General features: G+C 25.4%; 1 protein-coding gene across 1 annotated transcript in view; it reads left to right on the top strand.

The window, feature by feature from the left end:
* Window positions 1-17883, top strand: part of LOC129967157 (calcium-activated potassium channel slowpoke-like) — a 112442-nt gene that overhangs the window by 19039 nt on the left and 75520 nt on the right. Inside the window, exons 2-3 of the mRNA XM_056081856.1 lie at window positions 9895-9956; window positions 13563-13583. Of these exons, the coding sequence (XP_055937831.1) occupies window positions 9895-9956; window positions 13563-13583 (83 nt within the window). The remainder of the gene's footprint in view (window positions 1-9894; window positions 9957-13562; window positions 13584-17883) is intronic.

The following is a 17883-nucleotide window of genomic DNA, read 5'->3' as shown; positions in this document are numbered from 1 at the left end:
ATTTAGTCATAAGGAAACAATATTTATTTAAATATATAACAATGAATATAATTCTTCATTTAATAACGTTTCTTAATTATGTTCGTTATTATATATATATATATATATATATATATATATATATATATATATATATATATATATATATATATATATATATATATATATATATATATATATATGTAATACTTTTCGAATCCTGTCGGCTTTTTAATATGTAATATTATTTGTTGTGAAGCATGATGCAGTTTGAAGACAGTGAAGAGACTTATTATCTTTTTAAATTCTTTTTAATCCATCGGGTAAGCATAATTATTTACAAGCAGAGACGCGGACAAGACGTCCGCCACAGCGCAGTGCAAAAGCCAGAGTGGGGAAAAAAAGGGCCGAAATAAATTATCCCTCGCCTTATATAACCTTAGATTTTGATAGGGAAAATATCTGTCCACAGTGCTAACATATTATTAAGATTCTGATAGGGATTTCTGATGCATGTCAATCACATGTAAGGGAAACACAGGGATCTTTTAAGAAAGAATGTGCTTCCTGGACATTTTTACCCCTTCATGCCGAGCGTGTGAAAGTATCGGCTTTTAGCTGACTAAGTAATTTTATAAAGCTTCTCTTGAATTAATTAAGTAGAGAAAGTGGAATTGGATCACGAAATAAGAGAATATTTTAGAATGAAGTTACTATGGGCTAAATTAAGATAAAATCTTGGAAATTAATTAAATTGAAATTAAAAGTTTAAAATATCATTACATATATATATATATATATATATATATATATATATATATATGTATATATATATATATATATATATATATATACATATATATATATATATATATATATATATATATATATATATATATATATATATATATATATATATATATATATATATATATATATATATATAATAACGAACATATATTATATAAATGACCCTTTGCATTAATTTCTGGGTACCCTTTTTTAAATGAAAATGTGCTTTGTTAAAGCGGAAAAATAAATCATGTGACAATCGAACGACGAACATAACAGCCCACGTTCTCTTATATTCATAAGTAGCATATCCCTTCTACAAATTATGCAGTAGAGTCCAATGATGTATCCTGGGCTTGTGCCATATGAATATAAATCAGTTTTATTTTATTTTATTTCACACTTTTTCGATTAAGTTTAAAGACTTTTCGATTATAAACTTTATTCTAAACGCTGATGTGGTATCTAGCACTACAGCAACTAACAAATGTAAAGCAAGAATTTTCTTTTCCTATAATACCATACAAATTCAAAGGTCGGAAAATTGATATTAAATTGACCATTATTAAGCTTTCTTCGATCTACAAACAAAATTTAATTAATGAATCCTTATATTGCTTTCTGACATGAGAAGAACATTCGTATTTTCCAAAAAGTTATCCGGAAGCCGTAGTTAAAAAATCGAACTAAATGTCAAGAAATAGAGCAGAATCGGTAAAGATAAAAATTCTTATCCTTGCACTATCAAGGCTTTTTGTTCAATCTCTATCACATTTTCATTCGAGATTGTTTCGTGACGTCAGTATTGACGTCATTCAGGGAAAAAGCAACAGGCTTTAATGGCTGTCGCCATGGAAACGAGGGGCATCGCTACGAACCAATGAGAATCGAGAAAAGATCTGCAGCTCGATATTCGCCGACTGCGATGTGCCAGGGATTTTGGTCACTTTTGGCTATTTATAGGAGATTTTAGCATGTTTTATTGTGTAAGCAAACTAAATGGACATGAAATACATATTTTATCTAGACAAAAATTCTTTGATTGGTGCATATGAGATTCCTTCACAAAAAAAAAAAAAAAAGGTCCAGAAGCTTTTAATTTATCATAACAATATCTCACAAGAAATAAAATAAAAATAATAAAATGCTCTCTTCTCTTGCAGAACCTCCCACACAAAATCTTAATTTGACTATTTCTCATTTTAAATAAGAAAATTGATAAATAATCAATGCATAGACGAATAAAAATGCATTCAAATTCAACAGAAGTAAAAGTTTTTAAGAAGCGATTTTTTAGTCTTCAACACTCTGTAAATAAAAGCTTAAATGCAATTTTTAAGTTTTTAAATGACTTCTATTAAAAAATTCTTTATAAATGCAGCAATATTAGTGAATTATTTTATTCCGAAATAAACTTATAAGAATTAATAAAGAAAAGAAGTGTATGTTTCATTCAAAATATTAATGATTATTAATTACAAGGTTACTCATATTTTCACATTTTGATAACCAAAATTAGCTTTTAAATTCATCACAATTTTTATATTACCAATAATACATTGTTATTCTAAAATAATTTATTAGTTCAACAAAATATTGATTATTTAGAATGAAATATTGTTAATTTCTATGAGAATTTATCATAAAAATACTTTTTTTCTCCTTAAGGTGGAAACAGTTTTAATCCAGTATTGTAAGTGACAGTTATTTCATTTTTATAAAGTTGATACTTAAAAATATCTCACAAAGGGAGGGCACAGGGTTGAAATCTGAGATCGGGATGAGATTTAGTATAATGATAGTATATATTTAGAATGTTCACTCATGAAAATATTAAAATGCAATGGCCAGTCAATTTCCGAGAAAATGGTCCTAAACTTTTGGTAAAGCTTATATATTGATATCTTGACTCCCGTCCGGATGATCCCAATGGCGTGGTTGTCTAGGTAACAGACTGGTATGCGGAAGGTCAGGGTTTGAACCTGGCTGGGAATTTTTCTTTTTTTAATAATTCTTATTCAATTAAAAATAATATGCATTTTTAATTTTTTTTTATCATTTTTCTGATACAGTAGACTTGCAAGGCATATAATTAATTTGCAGAATATCTGTAGTGTATTATTTGAAATTTTGTTCATAATCACAAAAGTTTAGTTTAGTTCTATTGACGCCTCATTTAGAAACAATACATGAACTATTTTGGGAGGGACTTCATAATTTTTAATCATGACGTTTACAGAGCATAATATCTATAGAACCTAAGTTTTCATACATTGAAATATTCCATGAAAATAATGATCCAAAAGAATATTCCAGCAAAAAAAAAAAAAAATTGGAAGATATAATTTTGCACTGAATGAACTATTCCAAGTTCTAATTGTCATCGTGAATACAATAAACTGATCATTTAAATAATTAAGAATTGAGAATCGGTATTTTCTGTCTTTATGTAAAAAATCAAAAATATTACATTTTTCATTGAAAATCTAAGATTAAATCCATTAAAAACATATGAGAACGAAAAAGTTGTCTATTCATAAATAATTTTTTAAATTTAATTGTAAAAGTATTTTCATAATAAAATTTATACAGATTGAAAGTCCATGCTTTCAAAGCACTGGCTCAAAAATTTGTTGAAAAAATATTTAAAATGTTTTTTTATTATCTCTGCAGCAACGAATCACAATTTTAAATCTATTAAGAAAGTATTATGGATTATGTCTCCTGCTTCATTTTTATTTGCAAATTATATATTTTCCAACAAATCGCAAGATTTGATTCAGAACAGGCAAAATTAAATTTTCCTTCTCTAAAACCATACAAAAGAAGATAAATGTCTGAGCATCACGTTCGAAGGGGGTGGGAAGCAGGATGATTGTGAAGAAGTTAAAAACCGATTCAAGATGAATTTTTTTTTCTTTTCTTCAATGTACTTTTTTCTCACTTTCAAAGATGCAATTTATCTTTTGCCTACAAGTTGTGTAGAGAATGTTTAACTCGAGGTTCCATTTTTTCCCATCTAAAAGATCTCCCTGAAAACCAATATAAAAGCTCCATGCAAGCTATAGTACAAGACATTTACTGGAAGAAACTTTTTTTCTGTAATCTCCTAAAGGCACAAGGTCTCACAATGGTTAACGTTTACGAAAAAAACATTTATGCGTTCTCTGTGAAACCATCAGTCTGTTGGAAACTGTCGTTTCTATATAGGTCACAACTAAAGTTTCTGTAGTTTTGAAGACGTGTGGTGTAAGAATTATTTTATACGAAGGGAGCATTAAACGTATTCTTTGAATTTTCTGGGTCATATCTTCCATAAATAGCATTCATAAAAAAATTCTAGGGTGGAAAATATAAAATGCATCTGATACTTTCCAAAGAAGATAAAGGTTACTGTAAGGTCCATAAAAGGAGCTCTCTCATGTTCTGTGAAAGACTCTTAAAATTATTACCGAGCATAACCATAATAGCTCGCCTTTGCATTTTATGAATACAATAGTTTTATGTGACATAACCATATTTAGAAAAGAATATGCATTTATGTGGAGTACAAAGTTTAATTTTAGAAACAGGCTGATGGGTTCTTATGAAAGAAAACAAGGAAAAGAAATAAAATTATGAACTGATTTTTATATAAAAGTATTAAAATAAAATAACTAAATTTAAATCTTTAAAAATGTTTGATTAATCAATTCTAACTTGAAATTTTTTCAGCATTTAAATTATTAACATTTATAAATATATAACATCATCAGAATGCAATATTTAGCAAGGAAATCTACGTAAATGACTTATGCCCCCTGAATAGGAACAAGTAGATTAATTTGTGGTTTCACTAGAGAAGACATGCCCTCTAGGAGTAACGAAAGCTTTGTCTAAACATACTATAGAAGGAATTTTCGTTCATAAGAAGAAAAACCAAAGCCTTACTCAATTGAAACCCCTCCCCCTCAAAGGCAAAGGACTAACATCCCGGACTTACATAAAAAAATAAAGGTAGCAGAGCTAAAATTTTTTAGAGATAATTTTATCTTTGAATTTTTTCATTCAAGATTTGAAAGCATCAACCTTGTTTTCTAAAATCGAATAAACAGTCTCATTATAGCTATATCTTTTGGATATGAGAGTAATATGATTTAATCTCCATAGAACTTTGTGTAAATGACTGAAAAATGTCTATAGCATTTTTTTCTTATTCTGTGAAGATTTATAAATAAATTTACGCCTTTTCACTGGTGACACCCTTTTGCACACCTCTTTGTTCCCCATGCTGATTCTCATTCACCATTGAAGATGGTGCATCATTTTGGCGTTTTATTTATTTACTTATTTAATTTTTATTGCTAAAAATACCTGCAGAGAAGTAAGAAGATTCAAAATAATTAAAGGAGAGAATTTAACTTAAAACAATGATATATATTTATTTTTCGGAGCAATATACAAGTCTTTGTATTTGGCTAATAATTAGGCTCGAATTACTTTTCCAAGTGCAGAGGATTAATATTTTATAATTTTATATGTTTTAAACAAAATTTAAAATTTTTCTTATGTACAATCATTGATGTTAATGTATTAATTTCACTGCATATAAGCATATATTGTTTCTTTCAAATCAGGCAAAATTGCAGCACTATGCAGAAGGGCTATGTTGGTTTAGGTAGAGAAATACATAGAAAGTAGAAATGGTAGCACGGATAATTCAATGATTATTCTACTTGCAGGTCACTTATGATCTTCCACGGCGCCATTGAAATAATCAGATGTTTATCCTCTATGGCAACCAATGGGCTAATTATAATCAAAATTCATGGCAATATACGTCAGTTATTATTATTTTTGGGAACTTAAATATATTTCATTAAACGAAAATAAAGGTTTATGATTTCCACTCTTTCGACTTTCATTACATAAGAAATAAGAGATATGGTAACAATCACAGGCATTGATCTCAGAAATAGTAATTATCAGAAATAATACTATCGTACATTTATTATCTACTAGCCGCCTTTGGCGACCAGCCGGTTCGCCAATCTTAATGTTCGTTAAAATTTTAATAATTAAATATTTTATGCAATTTCTACTTTAATAGCTTCTTCATCAAAATATTTTAAAACTTCAAATTTTGATTATCATATAATTCATTCATAATATTATAAAGGCCTTCAGTAATAACGTAATATGTATCTCTCTCATTTTCTGTTAGCACCCGTAGAATTTATGCTTTAAATTAAAATGGAAAGAATTTATCTTCAATTAATATAATAATATTTTTTACTGAAACAAAGCATTTTTTTATAATCTGATTACTGAAAATAGAGTCACTCAGCGTTTAAACTTTATGGGCACTAAAGAATATCTTTTTAAATTTATGTAATATCTCAAGAGTTGGTCAACAAAATTTTCTTAGATTCGTTATGAGCAGATCGATTCATTAACAATGTTTAAATTTAAATGCATCAAACACTAAGAAAATAAAACGAATCGTTTAAAATAAACGGTTGAAAACGGTAGAATTTATGCTTTAAATTAAAGTGGAAAGAATTTATCTTCAATTAATATAATAATATTTTTTACTGAAACAAAGCATTTTTTTATAATCTGATTACTGAAAATAGAGTCACTCAGCGTTTAAACTTTATGGGCACTAAAGAATATCTTTTTTAATTTATGTAATATCTCAAGAGTTGGTCAACAAAATTTTCTTAGATTCATTATGAGCAGATCGATTCATTAACAATGCTTAAATTTAAATGCATCAAACACTAAGAAAATAAAACGAATCGTTTAAAATAAACGGTTGAAAACAGGTTTTAAAAAAAATTCTTAAAAAACGATGTACTTAAAACTATAAGCATATACAAAAAATATATAACTAACATAAATACAAAATACAATTTACTTACAAAGGCATGCAACTAACCCAAAAATAATTTAAATCATCCATTGATAACGTTGTCATGGCAACAATCAGAACAGAATGCGCATGCGTGAATTTTCTTCGCCGGTTACGTAACGCAAATACCTGATTTTTTCTACGCCAGTTGGGGTAACGCTATGCGGATTAGAAATTTTTAATTTCCTTTATTCTGTTTTATTTTAATTCAAAAGTACTTCAGAATGAATCTGAAAGATTGATTCATTAACAATGTTTAATTTTAAATGCATCAAACATTAAGAAAATAAACAGAATCGATTGAAATAATCCGCCGAAAAATTTTAACCCTAGCCTCATTACTGTTGGGAGAAAAAAAAACTGAAGCCTTTCTCGTTTGGCGGTGGGGAAAATGGAAGATTTTTTTGGCGGAAAAGTTGGCGGTGGGGAAAATGGAAGATTTTTTTGGCGGGAAAGTTAGTTTTTAATTAATAATTAAAATTCTAATTAAAAATTCGAAAAAAGAAACCCCAGGTGCACATTCCCAACCTCCAAGGTATACATGTACCAAATTTGGTAGCTGTATGTCAAACGGTCTCGCCTGTAGAGCGCCAACACACACACACACTTTGAGCTTTATTATAAGTATAGATTAGTATATAATAACTATTATCTCAGAAAATGATTCATTATCAGAATTAATATCCATCTTAAAATGGATCTCTGTTTTCTACATCAACGCAAAAAGTCAAAAGTTTTATATATATTTCTAGTCGTTTGTAAAATATCCCTTACTATTAAATCTTTTCAGCTATATAGAAATATAATATGGAAGAAATTCAACAGAGTCTATTTGCAAATTAAAATTTAAATCCTCAACCAGCGGAAATACTTTCTTCCACGCTTTTGTTTACTCTTCCATAACATAGTAAACTTTTGGTTTAATTTTATTGAATAGTAAAAATAAACGGGGCTGATTTTAGAAAAATAACTTATTTTTGCCACTAAATTTTGCCTAAAATTGGATACAGATCTACAATTTCGGCACAAAAGCAGTTCGAAATAGTGTTGAGTTGGGTTTTCTAGAATCATAATTTTCAAATATGTATAAATAAATTCTCCATAAAGAATCAATACCTTCATAAATTTGTTCCTAAATTTGATGTACATCTAAAATTCTGGTGAAAACAGAAGCAGATATGTTTTCTGGTCTTTCTAAGATAGTGTAATAAATGTAATATGAAATTGCTGAAAATTTTATACTAATGTATCATTACAAAAAACATCTGAATAAAAGCATATTTAAATGAAAATTAGTACAGTTTTAATTTTAAAGTTTGCTTAAAAATGCATCACATTGTCTTTAGCGTTTGATTTAAGAATTTACATTCGTTTTCTAAAATATATCGTTATAATTAAAAAGATTTTTGTTTAAGAGAAAAATGCTTTCCGTGAAGATAAAGGATAGATATCTATTAGCGTTTGAAAGTCAATAAACTTTTCATTGAACAAGACTTGAACTGCAAAATAACATTATTGCTTAAACTATTCTAAAATAAAAAAAGATAGAATGAATACATGGATAATTACATAGCATTCATTATCATTTGAAGAAGTTACTGTAAGCATAGTGAAGGCATAAAAGCAATATATATATATATATATATATATATATATATATATATATATATATATATATATATATATATATATATATATATATATATATATATATATATATATATATATATATATATATATATATATATATAAAATATAGAATTTTAGGAATATTCATAAAAATAACTTTTAAAAATCATTTAAATCATCTGAAATATAAATATCATAGTTTTCATATATCATAGTTTTAGAAGTTGCAAAACATAAAAATGAGTATCAATTTTTGTTGCAGAATAAACAATTTTCACTGTAATAATAGAAGTAAATTACTAAAGAATGCTCTTTAATCTGTATATAACTTAACGAATATTTGAAAGCGTATTTAAACAAGTTTAATAGGCAATATCAACAATTTTCTATTTCATTTTTTAAATAAAAAATATTCATTACATAAAAAAATATTCATTCATTACATCTATTACATAAATGCCCGTTACATATTGAAGAACCTTCATTCAAAAAATAACTGCGAAATTTTGCTTTATTTTATAAAATACTATTTTGTACTCATAACCTGTCACTCTGAAAATTAAATTCAATATTTCATATATCAAAATTATGCTAACGTTTGAAGATTTCATAAATTAAAATGAAGTCTATTATTTTAACATAAGGGGATTTCAAAATCATTCTAAATTTAGAAGATTGTATAAATTGATTGGTTTTAATATGAGGAATCCTAATCATTAATCACTTCAGAGATGTTTAAAATTTGGAAAACCATCTCAGCATTAAGAAATCATATTTTTACATCATTAGGATTTTACAAATACTCAAACTATAATGACTGAAATCGAATTACTGACCGACTTCTTTTAATTTCTATATCAGATTAATTCATTTATCATATTCGATGTCAATTTGGTATTTTTTAAACATCATATTTTTATATATATATATAAACTAAATATTTCTTATACGAGCTCTATTAGTTTATGCTTTACCTTACCGATTGATGAAAACTATTCAAAGGAAAAGAATTTATTTAGATTTTTATCAACGCCAGTAGAAATCAATTGCAAAATAAAAAACAGATTCTTTTTTTACTTCTTTGTGTTAATATTTTTTTAGCATTACGAGAAGAATTTTTGTATGATGGCAATAATTTAAAAATCATGAGTTCATCTCTAAGAAGAATGTTTACACATAAGCTTCACAATTCAACAAATTGTCGTAGATAGTTAGTCACAAATGCTAAAGCATATAGCATAATTTAACATTTATAATTCAAAAATATTTATTTTCTCTTCCAAATACAGAATTAAAATTTCCGTCACTCCTTTTAAGAGATTTGTGTCACTATTTTCATGCAAATTATTATCATAAATTACTTATAATTCACAGAAATTTTGAAAGAAATTTATAATCTCTTTTGTGAATTAGAATAAGAAAAAGGAAGAAATAAAAGAAGTATTTCTTTTTGAAGTAAATCCATTGTGATAGGCAATTGATATTAACGCTCAAAATATGAGGAACACCCTCTATTTCATAACAAATAATCTTTTAAAGTATTACTATTTATTTAATTTTTTTTCTGCTTCCAGTTTTATTCATTTACTCATCTTTTGCAGGTGGTGCTGGTGTTCCTACTTAGTATAGCGTCATTGATCATCTACTTCATCGATGCCTCACGGTAAGTCTTCTGCCTACCTCTGTTAACTTTTTGCGAGAAAATCAAATAATTTTACTTTGCAAAATACTTTCAATTTATGTTTTAACCAATTATTTTAAATTACAAAAAAATGTCATTGCCTTAAATTTCTGATTCATTCGTAAACTTTTTGAAACTATGAAATATTTGGAAATTTTCAAGCAGTTTTTATCATTGAAAGTCCTGAAATAGTCAATCTGAATACTTAATTTAGTTTTGCAATCTAATTAAAAATAACAGTTTTAAAATATTGAATTTTTCAATAATATTTCATGGATTCAGAAAAGAAACGTATCTTATTATAATTTTTAAGAGTTGAATAAATAAGTTTGTTGATCCAATAGTAATAAATGATTGCTGCATTTTTTAAGTATTGAAGTCTGGTTATTTTTTTCGAAGGATAATCCCTGAATTTGAAAGCATTGTAATTGTTTATCAATGATGTGTTTTCTTTTCAAATCACATCAAAATATGATAGAACTTTTTATTTTCATTATTTACTATTATCTCAACATAAAGATTATTTATTTTGAAGAACTGAAAATTTCGCTATAGCTTAAAAATTATGCTCAGATATATTATAGCCGAGATTGAAAAGAAGTAGAATAGATGAAGAGTTTTTGCATTTGTAATAATTGATCATATGTTCTCATAAACATTTATCCGAAGTCCCCAGTACCAAATTTTCTGTGATTCATATATCATATTATAACTTGATTTCCTGTATATTAATGAACTTAGTATATAGTAAAGAAGCTATCAAGAAGAACCAACATTTCCATCTGTTGGAAAGTTTTAAATAAATTTGAGCATTAAGGAAAACTTTATGTCCCATTTATTTAAAGAGTTGTTTTTTAATAATTATAATTTACTAAACAAAACAACCAATTATACAATAAACAAAGTAAATTAAAATACATTTTAAATATACTATTTATGTGATTACACTCATAAATAAAAAAAATTCAAATAATTTTTAAATTTTGCAATAAAAAACTGCAATGTTTTAGTTATGCACTAATCTGTCAATGCAATCAAATATTATCCAATTCTCTGGGAAATAATCATTTAAAAATATATGATGAATATTTTTCCTGGCGTTATTTCTTATATGTGAAATAAAAGATTTTATATCCTTTTAGCAAAGCTTCAAAATAAGAAATGGCATTTCTCTTCCTTATACAGAAAGCACGCCATTACATCTAAAGAGAACAAAACGAGGAGCTGTCATTGGTTCCTTTGCATCATAGTTTCTTTTTGAAAACAAAAAACTTCAATTACTCTTTACAAATACATGCTAAAAAGTATAACTCGAGAGACATAATATTATGTATTTAAAATATCATTCTAGCGCGTTTGGAAATTCATGATATTCTCCAAACAATACTTCATAACAAATCCTGTTATTGCATATTATTATTATTTAAAAATTTTAAATTTTAATACATGAAACATCTTCATTGATATTTTAAAATCCTCAAATATAATGACAAGAAATTCATTATACTATGTAAATACTTCATTATATTTATATTATAAAATCTCTGCTTTTTTAATGAATATTTGAACTTAATGTAAATAAAAGTAATACTTTTAAAAACGATGGCTTCTGATTAATGAAGATACATATTTTGATAAGAATTTCTGAAGAAGATTTTTTAGATCCCTTTATATTTGCTCAGCGTAATACCTCTTCCTCTCCAAATTTCTTATCCAACCCAACATTAGTACAACATTTAACACTGAATTTTATAATTATTCGAGGGTATAATATGGTAAAATAAAATTTTGTGAGTGAAACTATTTGTTAAAAAGTTGGAACAAAAACTGTAAAATCAAAAGAAGATTTCTTAAAAATTTAATTTCTTTTCACCATTTTCATTGCAGATATTAGAATTTAAGAATTTTGTTTGTGTCCAACAAACGCATCTTATAATATCATTCATATAAATTAATAATTTTTCAGTGTGAAATTATTGTTCAATCGAAAAAAGAAAAAAATATGCATATTAGAAATATAATTTGAATAACTAATAATCTTGTAAGTCAAAAATGTAATATAAATATATAAAAAATATTAAAAAATGTTTCAATAAAATATAAAAATTGCGGCTGTAGTATAATTTTTAAAATCAAATTTATTGAATTGTTGATAAAAAATTTTTAATGCTTGCCTTATCACATTAAGATTTCATATGAAATAGCAACATTTTACTTTTAAAAAATTATTTTCATGTTAATACAACTAATTTCATAGCTAATATAATTAAAATGCTTAGTTCATGTAATATCTTGTTACCAATTAATAATTTTTAAAAAATCAACTCTGAGCAATCAATTTCTACAGCAGAAAAATGGTTCTATTAATATTTATTAAAAATAAATTTTTTCTTTATTGAAATATTTTATTTTAATAAAGAAATATCGATAATTGTTATATCGAAAATTTGTATTTTCTTAATTTTACCTGATTTGAAAGTTTTCAACTTAAGATAACTAATGAAGTATCAATATATATATTAAAATATATATTTAAACAGTAATTAATTTTTTTAACATTTAGTCAATGATATTTAAGTAAAACATCATTTTTATACATTTAATAATAAAACTCTTCATTTGTATGAAATTGGCTGCTTTTTTATGATTTTGCTTTGATTTGCAATCAACTTTCTTCATAAAAAATTTAGTTTAAAAGAACAACACAGCTTTCAAAATGAAAGCTTTTTGAAGATTTAAGAATAATTTACTTATTTTATTTTCATTCTAAATAAAACTTTTTGATTAAGATCATGTCATTTCCCAAGCAAGCGAATTAGAATGCAATAATGGGCCATAAATGAAATTTTCTCTTTTATTGCATTTTATGGTATTCATTTATTCGTTTAGCTTTCAGAATTCTTAGGAATTATTGTTATTTTTTTTTAATTTACTGAAACAATTCAGAATTCTTATCTCTTATTCTAATTTCAGAATTCTTAGGAATTATTGTTAATTTTATAATTTATTGAAACAACAATTTATGAAGTCTTTTACAAATCTCTGATTGCAATTTTATTAAGTTATCAATACAAAAAATAGTCCTTACAAGCACAAGTTATTGTGCAGCATTTGCACAACGGTGTTCGATATTCTGAATGCCGTATAATATCGTGTAGGTATTATAACAACATTGTAGGGCATATCTTACGGTATCCAGGGAGCATTACCTATTTTATTTTATTTTTATATCATTATTGAGGCAAATAAGTTTTACTCGATGAAATTTATTGATTTCAATTTTTTTAGCAACAAAGAATCTATTAAGAAGAAAAATTATGTATTATATGTATATTTAACTAATTGATTTTCGTCTATTCCTCGAATAATGAATCATAAGTATACTTAAGAACTGGTTTTTTGCTGCAGCCCTGGATTTATTCTCTAATATTTTTTATATATTTTCGTATAAAATTGCATTTAATATTATTTAAGATACGTATTTATAACTCTAAATATTGTTGCTAAATCACTTAAGTCCCCTATATTGTAGTTATTAAAAGAAATTAAATCTTTCATTTTGAACCTTATCCTTTTGTTTTCCCCCAGCACTGGACACTCCACGAAAGGGTGAGTAGAAATATCGATACCTTACTCTATCCAAACCACCTGCACACCCCCTGTCACCCAATCTCCTCGCCTATCCTGGACCTTCTCTGCATAAATTTCATTGTTTGGTATTTACTATGGCGAATACGCAAACCAATAAATATTTGAGACTCTGTTGAATTAAAACTACAAACATAATATATCTTATTTTTTATATATAAACGCAATTAATTTTTAACTTAAGAAATATTTGATGTGAACACGAATTTGAATCAAGAAAAATTATTTGGGATAAGAAAGATTATAATAGAAATAAGATTCTGTATAATATTTAAAAAAAAATAGGAATCTAATTCCTTAGAATACAGAAAAAAAAAGAAAAAAGAATCTAAATACTTAGAAAATAATAGTATTCTAGGATAGAAAAGTATTTTAACTTCACTTCAAATTGTAAATAGAGGAGAAAGATATTATTCTGCTATCTTTACTAAAGTATATTTATTCTGCTCCAGATATTATAAAATTTTACCATGAAATCTTAAGAAAATGAAACATTTACATTTTTTTTCTAACGAAGGGTATTAATTTGATAAATATTTCGGAAATAGAGACTTCTATTTCCCAGCACTCTGAAATAAATTATAAATAGAAAGATAACCCTTTTACCTAAATATAGAAAACCAATGTTACAACATTTAAATTCGTATAACGCGAAAGAATACCTTTGGATTATGATTTAAATTTTTAAAAATTTAATTTATAGATATTTCAAAATGAAGATAAAATAATCAAAAAGTTAGAATTAATAATAAAATTAATAACTTCACTAATAATAAAAAATCAAATTAAAAAATTATATATTTATACAGGCATCATTAAGTATGTTACTATTGCATTCATTAAAATACTGTATTCAAATCAAGCTTCTAATACATCAAAGATACGGAATGGGTAAGTATATATAAGAGCATAAAACATAGTAAATTTAACACATTTCACAGGAAAGAATTGACTGAAAAATCCTACATAAATCGTTGCTGGAACCTGTCTCAATTTTCTTAGTTTTATTTACAATAAAAAAAAAGCAAAAGAAATTATTTGTTGTTTCAAAATCGCAAAATGTTGTAAAAAATTTCAGAAAATCATAAATCTAACATACTTGAAAAATTTTTCTGAAATAAATGATATAAAGTTTCCAATTTTAATCATAATTCATGGGGTTTTTTTTCGTCTAAAATAAATATAAAAAAGTTCTGAAATGTTCAGTAATTTTTTTAAATATTTTTTGACTAGAACGAACAAAATTAATTCACTTATAAATAATAAAATAAAATCTAAAATTCTTAAAACATAATTTAATTATACATAAAGAAATGACTCCAAAATGCTACAAATTTGCATAAATTAAAAGATAAATTTAAAAAGTACTATGTTTTCTAAATATAATTAGAAATTAATTTCATGATTCTTTTAATAAATATGTATTAGAAACTAGACTTAGTTCGGTGTCTCCTATGGAAGCAAAATATTTTTTTGCAGAAATGGATTTTGCACTTCTAATGAATAGAAAAATAAATGCAAAGCTTGAGCAGGAATAAAAATAGCCAAAATAATAAACATTGCTTTGAATTCATAAGAGCGCTAGATCAGAAATTGGACGCGTGCCATTAGCGAACACGTTTTATGAGTGACGGAAAAGAGGAAATCCAAGAATATCTCAGAAAAATCTCTTAAAATAGTTCTTCATTTTTTAATAAAATTTCTAGAGCAAGTTTTGCTATTTAGTATTTAAATTATTATCATTTAACCTAAGAATTTTAATCAAAATAAAATAATCTATTTGTTTAAAAATGTTTTAGAAAATTTATTATAAAGTAAAATTTCAAAAGTTTAATACATTTATGTTTGTACTTATAAGGAACTATCAATATTTATTATTGTTTTGATAATTAATTTAATTATCATAAATATTAAAATTTATACTAAGTAATGGAAATATTTAAAAAAATTATTTTTATTGTAACAAAAATTGCAAAATTTTTTTTAAATATTCCCAATGAAAAATTTATTGAATTTATGCAGCAAAAGAACAATATACTCTAAAGTCAAAAAGATCTCTATATTCATAGGAGAAAAGAGAGAAAAATAATTATTTAAAAAAATGAAAAATTTTCATTTTATTCAAATTAAAAGGAACAATGTCAAAATATCGTATTTGATTGGTTTTTTTTAATTTTTTACAACTATAGAATTTTAATATTCTTTAAGCTATATTTTTATATAGTTCTTCTAGTCAAAACTTTCTATGTGATATTATTAATGAAATGCCCGCGAGTGCACACACATACATAGTGTTTTTGGTCATTATTCACAATTAAAGCATCTGTATTTTGTTTGGATTATTGATATTAAAAAATTACAAAACAATGAAAAAAGAATAATTAAAATAACCTTTGGCTACATAAAAACAAATCAATTACGCATGTAAAAATTGCATTTAAGGTATCGATTCATTATATTGCAAACGCATTCCAAACTTGCATCGTTCGCTATTAATGATTAATAATTTAACAAATGACTTCGTAATTGACTATTAAATTTTTAAAAGCATTTATTGACATAAAATTTTTTAATAAATATAAAATTAAAATAAATATATATATTAAGAAATAATAAGGTTCGTTTAAAAACAAGACTTGCAATTGTTTTACAGTAATTAAATAAAGAAAAATGAGTTATTTCAATTTTAATTATATACCAAATAGAATGCAGAGAAAAACTTTCCTGCTATTGATGTGTCATGCATGTTAGTTGTTAGCTAGATCTGCTTGTATTTGCATGCTGTTGTATCCCTTTCACAATAATTATCGATCAACGTTTGAATGTTGTAGTAATGTTTGTGCAGGTGAAGTTCCAGTGGCAGCGATTTTGATTATTTTATGTGTTAACTTTATTGTGTAGTTCAGATAAAATAATTTGTTGTCTAGATGAAGAAATTTTTGAAAAGAGTTCAAAATTATTTATTTCAAAATAATTTTCTAAATTATTATAATGCTTATATTTTAGAATAGACCTTTTGGATTTAGTCGAGATGTATACATACGAAATAGCTTTATGTGTAGTTATAGAAAAGATTCTATTTCTACTTAATTACTTCTCATAAATGTTTGTAGAATATTAGACATGAAAAAAGAAATCATCCATTCAAAGAAAAATATCTGCACTGTTCATTATGGCATCATCATATGTAAGTAAGCAGTGCAGTTGATTTCATCATATGTATCTTATGGACAAATACGTATTTCATTAACAGCATTCCTTTCCATTAATGAGTCTTCTGAAATTTTTTCATAATTTATGTCTTCAATTTATTTTATTTTTTAATTTTAAAAAGTCATATTTAAAAGTAGATTGTTCACTACAGATTCGTCAAAAATAAAAATATACATTCGTCAAGACTAATTTTAGACGAAAACGATTAATGTATTCGAAAGTAATCATTAATGTAGTTTCACGTTACTGTCAGCTGAAAGCTTCTAATAAAGTGTGTTTAATGATAAAAAGAATGGGAGAATTGTCTCTTCCAGAACGTGTTTATATTTGATTTTAATCATATGATTATAAATTATTAAAAAGAAGGCAGGATCTAAGTTTAAAAATGCATTAGTGGATATTTAAATGAATAATTAAAACGCCCTGAATTTATTAAGCTTGCCTACAATCTAGAGGTAAAATTATTGCTTTTAAAATGCTGAATTGATTATGATAGATTTCAAAGTATTAACAACTGGCTATTTATAAAAACTCATTTAAGAAACAACATATTCAATATAAAACATACAGTATAAAAATTTAATTTTTACGAATATCTCTTAAGATATTTTCAACCAAATATAACATTATATTATATAAAATAGCATTTTAAAATATTGCTAAATTCTATTTTATTAATAAAAATAAATCGATTGCAAAATTTTAATAGTGAAGCCACAATGAAGAATTGAAAAATGTATATTATTTTCTGTTGTCTGTTATTTTTTAAAACTGAAATTCACATATTGAGCATGTTCCCAATCAATCTGTTTCCACTTTCTCATGGGCTGCTGTGTGTCGTGAAAGTTGCATGACGTGTTTGTGTTCATTGTGTCGCAATATTTCCATTATCCTCATAACCTTTTGTGTGTTCCATCTTAATAAATGTGGTTCCTAAAATGACTCTTGTTTATTTTGAAATATCTCCAAATATGAAATATGGCAATCATTCTAAAATCATTCATCTTGCTGAATTTATCCTCAGAAATAATTTGACTTTAAGATGTTC

The sequence above is a fragment of the Argiope bruennichi genome, chromosome 4 (assembly GCF_947563725.1).
Source record: "Argiope bruennichi chromosome 4, qqArgBrue1.1, whole genome shotgun sequence".
Lineage (NCBI taxonomy): Eukaryota > Metazoa > Arthropoda > Arachnida > Araneae > Araneidae > Argiope > Argiope bruennichi.
Note: the sequence above shows the minus strand (reverse complement) of the source record. Positions and strands in the feature narration are given on the sequence as shown.